Source organism: Chanos chanos, chromosome 4, assembly GCF_902362185.1.
Source record: "Chanos chanos chromosome 4, fChaCha1.1, whole genome shotgun sequence".
NCBI classification, from domain to species: Eukaryota; Metazoa; Chordata; class Actinopteri; order Gonorynchiformes; family Chanidae; genus Chanos; species Chanos chanos.
Genome location: NC_044498.1, coordinates 1,007,000 through 1,019,692, shown reverse-complemented (window position 1 = coordinate 1,019,692; position 12,693 = coordinate 1,007,000). Strand labels below are relative to the sequence as shown.

Genomic DNA, 12,693 nt, shown 5'->3' with positions numbered 1-12,693 from the left:
TGCACGCACGGACACACACTCGCACGCGCATGCACAAACACACACTCACACACACACACACAAACAATGACATTCACACACACACACACACACACACATGCACAAACACTGACATTCACACACACACACACACACACACACACACAAACTCATGCACGCAAACTCATGCACACACACTGACATTCACGCACGCACACGCACGCACACACACTTGGAGCAGGGAGCTGAACTCCAGTGTTTTGGTCTCCTGTTCCCCCAGCGCTGTTCAGTTCTGTGCAGTGTTCCCATGATCCTTCACTTCTTCCCTTTGTTGACCTGGGCGTAGAGAGGGTCCTTCCCCTGGTCACAAACGCACACAGAGAAAGAGAGACAGAAAGAGAGAGAGAGACAGAAAGAGAGAGAGAGAGAGAGAGAGAGAATGTCAGTAATCACATATCTACATCTACAGCACAAAACCTCCACAGGCAGGACATGCCTCCTGTGTGTGTGTGTGTGTGTGTGTGTGTGTGTGTGTGTGTGTCTGTGTGTGTGTGCCTGCCTTTCCTGGTCTTAATGAACTTTACTCAGTCAAGCTATGACAAAATGACTCAGGCTACAGTTGAGACTTTCTCTTCATTCATTCACTGCTCGCTGTTCACAGTGTGTGTGTGCAATCACTGAAAACTCATTTGACTGGTGAAAAAATGATCTCAGAATCATTTGGTAGCTCGTGTTCTGCTGTGATTAAATGGCTGGTGATTTAACCAAATCTTTACATGTGCTGCAGAATTCTGTTTAACACACGCACAAAATCCCAACGTATGAAACGCAAAACACTCAAAGGCACATTGACCCTTTAAAAATCAGCGGATTTCATCGTTTCTAATCGTGAAAAACACTCCCCTTCACTTGCGTTCTTACTTCTCGGCAGACCAGTGCAGATGTCGCAATATGTGAACTGCATTCACGGCTAACAGCATACTATGGTGCAGTAAGAATAACTACGAGATCGTGTAAACTGTGCTGGGCTCAGAGAACAACGTACATATCTCCTTTACCGTACGTTCAGTACACACGTAAACCGTGCACTTCTGCCAACAGCAGGTGGCAGCAGAGGACTTTCTGTTGGGTCGCTTCTCTGCTCCATTTTTGACCACTTTCTCGCTTCGCTTTGGCTAAAAGCCAGGTGGCACAAACCCCACCTATCGGACTGTCAGATTCCGGGACTACCTCATCTTCACCAGCTGGTCCGTGAGTTTCTCAAGGACGCGTTATTTGCGTTATTTTCCCTCGTTATAGAACTGTCTTAGTTAGGATGGTGGAGAGCCAGACAGAGTCTATTAAAGCGATTACTGTGGAGATACTGCGGTCTTTCAGACAGCGGGGGCTTACAGAAAGCATTCTCTCTGTCCAAGTCTCTACGCGTCTTCGTGAACAAACGTACAAACAAACATTCACACTGCGCTGTAGACACAAAGATTTCAACTATAGCTGTTACCTCAGTAATCCACCCCTCATCCCACTGTCCCCAAAAAGAATGCATAAATACCACAGACCAAATCAGGGATGTTAAAATAAACAAGGAACTATGCGCTAATTAGCCATAATCAAAAGAAAATACGTGGTGTAAAGGAGAGAAACAGACAGATATGTTTAAAAGGGGCTCTGAATGCGGCTTAACACTTGGTCCAAAGACACGACACGCGCCACAGAGGGAGTGAGGCACCGCGAGCCGTGATTTCAAACGGGAGAGCGCGAGTGCCGTAAAGGTCTGGGAAGTTAAGCAGAATGAAGGCTGCCACAGGAACAGTAATATCTCTGAGAAGAGACGAGAGGAGACGAACAGGTACTGGACTCAGAGCACATCGATTCAAACCACACTCATTCTGTATTAATCTCTCCATCCCGACGACACACAGACCAAACGCTGACACATCGGTTCCAGTCAAGCTGCACTGGTCTTACAGAAACGTACGCACATGGATATTATAGCACCGATCATCTACCGCGAAACCTCAGAACCGATTCGGGTGTCTTATTTCTCTGTACGACCCAACAAGCGGGTAAAGAGATAGTGTAGAGATTACCGTTTACCTCCCACTAGCTAGCAACATACTAAAAGTCAGGTTGACTGGAAGATACTCAACAGTGATCAACTTAACGGTGATAAACGCAACAGCGCTCCCTCTCTTGCTAAGTAACTGCTTTGGGGAACGGAAGACTACGGGATTAATGGTTAAAAAGATGAAAAATATAAAAACATTGTTTTACCCCAATAGGCCTAATCAGCTTAATAAAAGCAATGCCATATAAAGTATGACGTTTTGACGATTATGGGATGTGTGATATAAACATTTAAAAGCTTTCGTAGGAGATGTTACTGCTCACAGAGGAAGAGGAAGAAGAATTACAAAAAACAACAACAACAACAAAAAAAACACACAGGCATGAATCTGAAAGGACCTCTGAGTTTGATAGTTTGCAGTAGAACTCTCAGAAACAGTCAGTGAAGAGCTTGCGACTGACTTTTGTCTCTCGTCTCCTGCTGTGAAGCCAAAGACACATCGTATCACATGCTCTCTCTGCTCAGCTTTGCTTAAGCAGGGAGCACACGCTGCTGATAATGAATATGCTGAAACACAGGCGGCCAGTGCAGAGGACACAGCTGGCATTAGTTAAGAGTGAGATCTGGACCGTGTGACACTTAAAACCTCGCCCAGATGTTTCACTCCACACAGCGCAGCCTTCACCTTCATGCGGTCTCTTTCTTAACCAGTCTTTTGTGGGAAGTGGTTGGCAACAGACTCTGTTAAGGTCAAACAGGAAGCTCCACGGACAGACCAGTATCATTTACTGCACTTTACCGTGATGACGGCACCTGACTGCAGACACACACACACACACACACACACACAGGCAGAATGTACACGCCGGCATGTGACAGCTGAAGACAGGGCTTCCATCTCACACAGAGCGTTTATTATGTGTACTGTGCTAAGCCATGTTTACTGCAGACAACACCTCTCATGACTGCACTTCAAATATTGATAGAGATGTGTGTGAGGACCGTGAGACGTGAGGACCGTGAGACGTGAGGAGAGAAGACGACTGTGCACGACAGTCTGGAGAGCGGAGATGTGGAGTGTTTGTGATGTTCATGGATTTGCCATGCCACACTGCGTCTGAAATTCAACACGGTGATACTCGCACACTTTAAACACACACACGCACAGAAAAAAACCATACCACAATAAATACTGCATCAGTACGGATTTCACAAGGCACATACCATCATGAGCGCAAGCGTAGCAGCAGGCAGGGGTGACAGTATGAGAGAGAGAGACAGAGAGAGAGAAAGAGAGAGAGAGAGACAGGGAGACAGGGGGAGAAAGTGAGAGAGAGAGAGAGAGAGAGACAGAGAGAGAGAAAGAGACAGAGAGAGAGAAAGAAAGAGAGAAAGAGAGAGAGAGCACCACAACACATGGCCAGGCTGTGTGGGTGGATGTGATGGTGGGATGAGGTGAAGTCGTGCTCACATCACCATGCCTGGCAGAAGAGAGAGAAAAGGACAGATACCTACCCTGACCTGCTGCTATCTAGCTACCGACCTGAGGGCTGTCCTGTTCAGTGCCTGGGTCTGCCTGAGGCTTACTCACACACGGAGACTGAGAGCCTCCAGCCTGCAGAGAGAAGGAGAGAGAGAGAGAGAGAGAGAGGAAGAGAGAGAAAGACAGCAGATAGAGATGGAGAGAGACATTGATGTGGTAGAATAGAGTGACAGAGAAAGGTTGTGTGACAAAGAAAGAAAAAGAGAAAGAAGAAAGACAGAAAGAAGAAAGAGAGAAGGAGAGGAAAAAGCAGGAAAGCATAGTTGGAGAAATATCAGTGCAAAGAACCAAAGGAGGAAATTCTAGCATAGCATGGCAACCATAGTGTCCATTCAGCTGTTTTATATCACACCATTCCCTCAATCATTCATTCATTCATTCATTCATTCATTCATTCATATAACACTGTCCATTCATTCACTGTTCACTGATTCACTGTCTCATTCATGCACAGTTTTCCCAGTCTTCCAGTTTCTGTTCACCATAATGGGTAAACGCTGTTCTGAGCTGACATGTCACAAAAAGCACTTTAAAATTCTTCTGTTCTTCCTCACAAAACTGCGCTCTTAAGACCTCCACAGCTGAGCATGTGAGTTCCCGCACACGTGCATGAGTGTGTGTATGTGTGTGTGTGTGTGTGGACGAGTCTGATCTCAGGGAGAGTAAAGTTTTGTTCTGTGAGAATGTGATAGAAAGGGCCCGACATGGTTTCCATGCCGTTTCCATGGCAATCTCTGATGAGTGACTCAGAGAGGGAGTTTGGGAGGAAGCGGAGTTAGGGGGCCACAGTAAATGTGCGACTCAATGGTGTGTTAGAATGACCTCCTCTCTTTTAAAACCACCGCTGATGGGCTGTGTGGTGATTTTGGAGTCGAAGGGCTTTTCCAGAACGGGCTGACCTCCATCTCTTCCTCTCTCCAAATTGAGTTATAATTCACATCATCACGTACAGGTCGTAATTTCCAAAAGTAGCATGAAGTATTTTTTTCCATCAGCCGTGGTAAATGTGCACTCAAACGGAGTGAAATATGAACGGTGTGAGGGAGGCGTCCGTGTGAAATATGAACGGTATCGGAGTGTAATCAATAATTATGGTAATGATGGTTCTGAAGGCTCCCTGGCTAATTTAGCGCATCACTGGGCCCAAATGTTGGTCAGCCGTGGGAAAGGATGCATAAAGCGAACGAACCAATCAGCGGAGAGCGATTACCTGGCACGTTTGGCTTGTTTCCACGGCAATTCATCAGCGTATCTCAATAAAGCAGAGGAGAGTTTTATCATGTTTCCCTTGTTTCCCTTGTGTCTTTTTTTTTTAATCCTTTTTCTGAGGGAAGTCAGGCAGCCGTCTCAGGGACTCTCCCCATTCCTCTGTCTAATGCACTAGAGTTATAGAGGAGAGGAACCTGTATCAGTGTCTAATGCACTAGAGTTATAGAGGAGAGGAACCTGTACCAGTGTGTAATGCACTAGAGTTATAGAGGAGAGGAACCTGTATCAGTGTCTAATGCACTAGAGTTATAGAGGAGAGGAACCTGTGCCAGTGTCTAATGCACTAGAGTTATAGAGGGGAGGAACCTGTATCAGTGTCTAATGCACTAGAGTTATAGAGGAGAGGAACCTGTACCAGTGTCTAATGCACTAGAGTTATAGAGGGGAGGAACCTGTACCACTGTCTAATGCACTAGAGTTATAGAGGAGAGGAACCTGTACCAGTGTCTAATGCACTAGAGTTATAGAGGGTAAGAACCTGTACCAGTGTCTAATGCACTAGAGTTATAGAGGGGAGGAACCTGTACCAGTGTCTAATGCACTAGAGTTATAGAGGGGAGGGACCTGTATCAGTGTCTAATGCACTAGAGTTATAGAGGGGAGGAACCTGTATCAGTGTCTAATGCACTAGAGTTATAGAGGGGAGGAACCTGTACCACTGTCTAATGCACTAGAGTTATAGAGGAGAGGAACCTGTACCAGTGTCTAATGCCCTAGAGTTATAGAGGGGAGGAACCTGTACCAGTGTCTAATGCCCTAGAGTTATAGAGGGGAGGAACCTGTACCACTGTCTAATGCACTAGAGTTATAGAGGAGAGGAACCTGTACCAGTGTGTAATGCACTAGAGTTATAGAGGGGAGGAACCTGTACCAGTGTCTAATGCCCTAGAGTTATAGAGGGGAGGAACTTGTACCAGTGTCTAATGCACTAGAGTTATAGAGGAGAGGAACCTGTATCAGTGTGTAATGCACTAGAGTTATAGAGGGGAGGAACCTGTACCAGTGTGTAATGCACTAGAGTTATAGAGGGGAGGAACCTGTACCAGTGTCTAATGCACTAGAGTTATAGAGGGTAAGAACCTGTACCAGTGTCTAATGCACTAGAGTTATAGAGGGGAGGAACCTGTACCAGTGTCTAATGCACTAGAGTTATAGAGGGGAGGAACCTGTACCAGTGTCTAATGCACTAGAGTTATAGAGGGGAGGAACCTGTATCAGTGTCTAATGCACTAGAGTTATAGAGGGGAGGAACCTGTATCAGTGTCTAATGCACTAGAGTTATAGAGGGGAGGAACCTGTATCAGTGTCTAATGCACTAGAGTTATAGAGGGTAAGAACCTGTATCAGTGTGTAATGCACTAGAGTTATAGAGGGGAGGAACCTGTACCAGTGTCTAATGCACTAGAGTTATAGAGGGGAGGAACCTGTACCAGTGTCTAATGCACTAGAGTTATAGAGGGGAGGAACCTGTACCAGTGTCTAATGCACTAGAGTTATAGAGGGGAGGAACCTGTACCAGTGTCTAATGCACTAGAGTTATAGAGGGGAGGAACCTGTACCAGTGTCTAATGCACTAGAGTTATAGAGGGGAGGAACCTGTACCAGTGTCTAATGCACTAGAGTTATAGAGGGGAGGAACCTGTATCAGTGTCTAATGCACTAGAGTTATAGAGGGTAAGAACCTGTACCAGTGTCTAATGCACTAGAGTTATAGAGGAGAGGAACCTGTATCAGTGTCTAATGCACTAGAGTTATAGAGGGGAGGAACCTGTACCAGTGTCTAATGCACTAGAGTTATAGAGGGGAGGAACCTGTACCAGTGTCTAATGCACTAGAGTTATAGAGGAGAGGAACCTGTATCAGTGTCTAATGCACTAGAGTTATAGAGGGGAGGAACCTGTACCAGTGTCTAATGCACTAGAGTTATAGAGGGGAGGAACCTGTACCAGTGTCTAATGCACTAGAGTTATAGAGGGGAGGAACCTGTATCAGTGTCTAATGCACTAGAGTTATAGAGGGTAAGAACCTGTACCAGTGTCTAATGCACTAGAGTTATAGAGGGGAGGAACCTGTATCAGTGTCTAATGCACTAGAGTTATAGAGGGTAAGAACCTGTATCAGTGTGTAATGCACTAGAGTTATAGAGGGGAGGAACCTGTATCAGTGTCTAATGCACTAGAGTTATAGAGGGGAGGAACCTGTATCAGTGTCTAATGCACTAGAGTTATAGAGGGTAAGAACCTGTACCAGTGACTAATGCACTAGAGTTATAGAGGGGAGGAACCTGTACCAGTGTCTAATGCCCTAGAGTTATAGAGGGGAGGAACCTGTATCAGTGTGTAATGCACTAGAGTTATAGAGGGGAGGAACCTGTACCAGTGTCTAATGCACTAGAGTTATAGAGGGGAGGAACCTGTACCAGTGTCTAATGCACTAGAGTTATAGAGGGGAGGAACCTGTACCAGTGTGTAATGCACTAGAGTTATAGAGGGGAGGAACCTGTACCAGTGTCTAATGCACTAGAGTTATAGAGGGGAGGAACCTGTATCAGTGTCTAATGCACTAGAGTTATAGAGGGGAGGAACCTGTACCAGTGTCTAATGCACTAGAGTTATAGAGGGGAGGAACCTGTATCAGTGTCTAATGCACTAGAGTTATAGAGGGGAGGAACCTGTACCAGTGTCTAATGCACTAGAGTTATAGAGGGTAAGAACCTGTACCAGTGTCTAATGCACTAGAGTTATAGAGGGGAGGAACCTGTACCAGTGTCTAATGCACTAGAGTTATAGAGGGTAAGAACCTGTACCAGTGTCTAATGCACTAGAGTTATAGAGGGGAGGAACCTGTACCAGTGTCTAATGCACTAGAGTTATAGAGGGTAAGAACCTGTACCAGTGTCTAATGCACTAGAGTTATAGAGGGGAGGAACCTGTACCAGTGTCTAATGCACTAGAGTTATAGAGGGTAAGAACCTGTACCAGTGACTAATGCACTAGAGTTATAGAGGGGAGGGACCTGTATCAGTGTCTAATGCACTAGAGTTATAGAGGGGAGGAACCTGTACCAGTGTCTAATGCACTAGAGTTATAGGGGGTAAGAACCTGTACTACTGTCTAATGCACTAGAGTTCTAGAGGGTTATGTTTGTAAACATTTGACATGCCAGTGTTACGGCTGGTAATCTGTTGTATTCTCTCCTCCCGTTTTGTGTTGTTGTGTGGGTAAGAAGAAAGGAAGCTGAGAGACTGAGTGATGTGTGCTGTGGACATGTGAGGATTTGTGACCTCACTTTTCTATTCATCAAAAACGAAAAGAGATCACTGGAGACCTCTGGTTAGACGGGCCTCCGACACGGGATCAGATGGGATTATGTGATCTCTGAGATTATCTGAGATTAGATTAGCCCGGTACTCACAGTGTCCTCTTCCCCACTCCGACTGGGGCTGCCCTCCGCCTCCCCGAACGAGTCGTCGGTGGGCGGGTCGCTGGCGTGGGACGAGGACTTGGACGGAGAGCTCTGCCGTGGGGCTGGAGTCGGCGCTGTGGGGTTAGGGGTGGGGCATGGTTAAGGGGCGGGGCATGGTTGGGGCGTGGTTAACAGGCAGAGAAAAGAGTTCTTCAGTGAGACAAAGTTCATGAGAGACATTCACAGGAACAAAGACAGCAAAGACCAACATGTCTGGACGTGGTGACGTGCTATGTGTTCCACTGGTGGAGCAGGTCTGGCACGGGTGGAGGTTGCCACAGTGACGGCCGGGCCGGGCACAGCATGGGCGCTAACGGCATGAGCAGATATCAGATTTACGCAGCTTAATTTTATCTGCAAAATCGAACGGCATGATCTGCCCCTCCGCGGCTCTGTGAGGGGCTGAATGAATTTAAACATCTGTCAGTTCATTTCAGTGAGTGTTCCAGAAGGTTCTGGTAGCAGCACAGTTAAAAACATAGCAACAGGCTCCACAATGATTTTTACAATATTACTAACACCTAGTTGTGCTCCCTATGTACACCAGTAACATATTGACACAATACATAATACTGCTGTATTATTTTAATTACACAATATACGGTGTATCCTCAGCACAAGCTCTGGTAACACATTTAATACAGTAACACAGCACTTTCATCTTTCTGACAGACCTTGTATTTGTTTACTGTGGGTTACATCCCTTCCATTGGCTGATAGACCTGTCAGTATGTCTAATGCAGCCCTTCCATTGGCTGACAGACCTGTGTGTCTGACACTGTAACACTCCTTCACTAATGTAATGAGAGCCACAGCACTGGGCTTTACAGACCCAACCAACCAACAGCACCGGGCTTTAAACAGACCCAACCAACCAGCAGTGAGCTTTATACAGACCCAACCAACCAGCAGTGAGCTCCCCAGGGACAAGCGATAATTACACTGCTCCACAGCAACTCTCGGCTGGGCATGGATCTCCCTCGGTCTCTCTGTCTCTCTCTACTCCTCAGCGTGGCACTAATTGTCATTTCTGACCAAAGCCAAAGCCCTGTGGGCCACAGCATCAAAGACCACCTCTCAGGTTTACTGCAATAACTCATGTTCAGGAAACAGACCCTTACAGAAAAATCAGACTGCACATCCTGCAACAAATTACAGATCTAGTGAATAAGACTTCTGAAAATGTATGTATGTATGTGTGTGTGAGTGTGTGTGTCTGTGTGTATGAGTGTGTGTGTGTGTGTGTATATGTATATGTGTCTGTGTGTGTGTGTGTGTGTGTGAAAGTGTGTGTGTGTGTGTGTGTGTGTGTGAATGTGTGTGCGTGTGTGTGAATGTGTGTGTGTCTGTGTGTGAAAGTGTGTGTGTGAAAGTGTGTGTGTGTGTGTGTGTGAATGTGTGAGTGTGTGTGTTAGGGGTGGACGATATTTCGGATATATTTGATGTATTGCAGCTTGTTCTATGTGTGATGTACTGAATGCCTATATCACAAACATCAACTGCAAATTGTCACATCGTTTTTTTAAGCCGCCGGCAGGAGACTCGCTTTGGCGTTTCGCTTCTCTCGCTCTCTCCTGCGGCTCTCTCCCTCTCACAGACACAAACAGAACAAAAACTCACGTACACACGTCACACACACTCGCCCGCCCATCCAGACCACTCTCCTGTGTGACGTGTGTAGGTGAGACGTGTGTTTTTGTATCTGGAGGGAACAGGGAAAGAGCCTGGAGAGAGCGAAAGAATTTAAAGTGCCAAAGTGAGTTTATACGTTGAGTTCAGAAACAGTAATAGAAGATGGAGGCAGATTAATTGGTTGTGAAAAGAAACAGCACTGTATCCATCATCGGGCAGCGGTTTCGGTATCGCAGGGAAGATGTTGAATAAATCCTATTTTGTCAGATTTATTTTGGTTGTGCATGCAAGTTTAAAATTGTTCCAATAGAATGCATATAAACAAGAATGTTTTAATGCAGACATATTGTCACAACCTGCACCTCCATTTTGGACTTTTAGTTTGGCATGTCTTTGTGCGCCTGTTCTCTGTCTGTCTCTGCCTCCCACCTGTTCCCGTTTGTCTAATTATTAACCTTGTTAGTTTTACCCAATCCTGTTTTGCCCTGTTTAGTTTTAGTTTAGGTTCTGTATTTAAGTCCTAGTGTTTGCCTTGTCCATTGTCTATCGTTGTTTGTGTTTTAGTGCACACTGTTATGCCGCACATTTTTGTTATCTGTTTTGTTCCTGTTTTGCACGTGTATTTTGACTTTCAGTTCCAGTAAAATCCTCCTTTTTGTCACCTACATCATCGTGTCTTTGCACTTGGGTCCTGCACCACACCACCAGCGTGACACATATGTCCAGGTACTACTAAAATCATCATACCGGTGTGTCAGAGGGTTAAATTGAGCATTTATGAAGTGCTTTAGAGGAGATTTCAAAATATCAAGATATATATCATGTATTGCGATATAGCCTAAAAATATTGCAATATTGTTTCTAGGCTATATCACCCAGCCCTTGTGTGTGTGTGTGTGTGTGTGTGTGTGTGTGTGTGTTATCTGCTTTTCTTACGTGAGTTGGTGGAGGGTGTGGTGGAGGTGACTGGTGTCAGATTCATCTGTGAGATATCAAAGTCGTCACAGTCGTCCGTCTCCTGGGCCATGCCCACGCGGTTAAAGTAGCTGGAGAAGGCATCGGTGGTACCGGCCAGATTCGGCTGGTCGCTCTTCCTGCTGGGCATGACTGGCGGCTTGGCTATCTGGAAGTCTTTAAACATTTCCTTACTCATCTTCTGTCGCGAGCGGTCCCCGTGCTGCGGACTCGAGGACGTGGACGCCGAGGTGCCCGCCGTCGCCCCCGCCATCGATGGCGTCTCGCACGATGTCGGCATGGCGACAGGCGCCAGCGTCTGGAACATGGCAGCGGGGAGAGGGCCTACGGTTTGGGCTGGCATGAAGGCGGTGGGCGGGAAGGCGCCAGCCATGGCCGCCCACTGCTGCTGCGTGGCGGGGAAGAGATTGGCCTGACCCCAGATGACCGGCTGCCCGCCGGGCAGAACCTGAGCCACCGGCACTGGAGACTGGACACCAAACGCCAGTGGAGCCTGGGCTGCAAAGGATTGCTGGGCCCAGTGAGATGGAGGGACAGCTCCCATAGTTACATAACCTACAGGCAGAGAGGGAGAGAGAGAGACTGACTTTTCACAGAACCCTTATTGGTAAATTAGCACCAATAATCACTTCATCACACACTAAAAAATAAAAAAAATGGTAAATGGTCAAACTTGGCAAGAGTTAAAGAGAGAGAGAGAGAAAGAGAGAAAGAGAGAAAGAGAGAAAGAGAGAGAGAGAGAAAGAGAGAAAGAGAGAGAGAGTTAAAGAGAGAGAGAGAGAAAGAGAAAGAGAGAAAGAGAGAGAGAGAGAAAGAGAAAGAGAGAAAGAGAGAGAGAGAGAAAGAGAAAGAGAGAGAAAGATCTCTTAAATTGTACAGATTATGCTTATATTGTCCAACAGTAGTTAGCGTAATTGGTGCATTTGTTCGTCTGTGAATAACTGACAGACTTTGGCTTTGAAATCTCCACAAGTCAACTATATCTAAGTGTGCACTGAGCATGATTCAAAAGCACAGAGTCTGTGAACCAGGGCCGACTGTGTGGATGTATACATGGGCTCAGCAGAACCAGGGCCGACTGTGTGGATGTATACATGGGCTCAGCAGAACCAGGGCCGACTGTGTAGATGTACACATGGGCTCAGCAGAACCAGGGCCGACTGAGTGGGTGTACAAATGGGCTCAGCAGAACCAGGGCCGACTGTGTGGATGTACAAATGGGCTCAGCAGAACCAGGGCCGACTGTGTGGATGTACACATGGGCTCAGCAGAACCAGGGCCGACTGTGTGGAAGTATACATGGGCTCAGCAGATCCAGGGCCGACTGTGTGGATGTATACATGGGCTCAGCAGAACCAGGGCCGACTGTGTGGATGTACACATGGGCTCAGCAGATCCAGGGCCGACTGTGTGGACGTACACATGGGCTCAGCAGAACCAGGGCCGACTGTGTGGATGTACAAATGGGCTCAGCAGAACCAGGGCCGACTGTGTGGATGTATACATGGGGTCAGCAGAACCAGGGCCGACTGTGTGGATGTACACATGGGCTAAGCAGATCCAGGGCCGACTGTGTGGATGTATACATGGGGTCAGCAGAACCAGGGCCGACTGTGTGGATGTATACATGGGCTCAGCAGAACCAGGGCCGACTGTGTGGATGTATACATGGGGTCAGCAGAACCAGGGCCGACGGTGTGGATGTATACATGGGGTCAGCAGATCCAGGGCCGACTGTGTGGATGTATACATGGGGTCAGCAGAA

At 46.8% G+C, this 12,693-nt stretch overlaps 1 protein-coding gene across 1 annotated transcript in view; it reads right to left on the bottom strand.

Annotated features, from left to right (window-relative positions):
- Nucleotides 1–294: 294 nt before the first annotated feature.
- The window catches only part of dab1a (DAB adaptor protein 1a), a 55,041-nt gene continuing 42,642 nt past the window's right edge, over nucleotides 295–12,693 (bottom strand). Inside the window, exons 12-15 of the mRNA XM_030770724.1 lie at nucleotides 10,890–11,483; nucleotides 8,271–8,395; nucleotides 3,588–3,659; nucleotides 295–339 (exon numbers count right to left, since the gene is read on the bottom strand). Of these exons, the coding sequence (XP_030626584.1) occupies nucleotides 295–339; nucleotides 3,588–3,659; nucleotides 8,271–8,395; nucleotides 10,890–11,483 (836 nt within the window). The remainder of the gene's footprint in view (nucleotides 340–3,587; nucleotides 3,660–8,270; nucleotides 8,396–10,889; nucleotides 11,484–12,693) is intronic.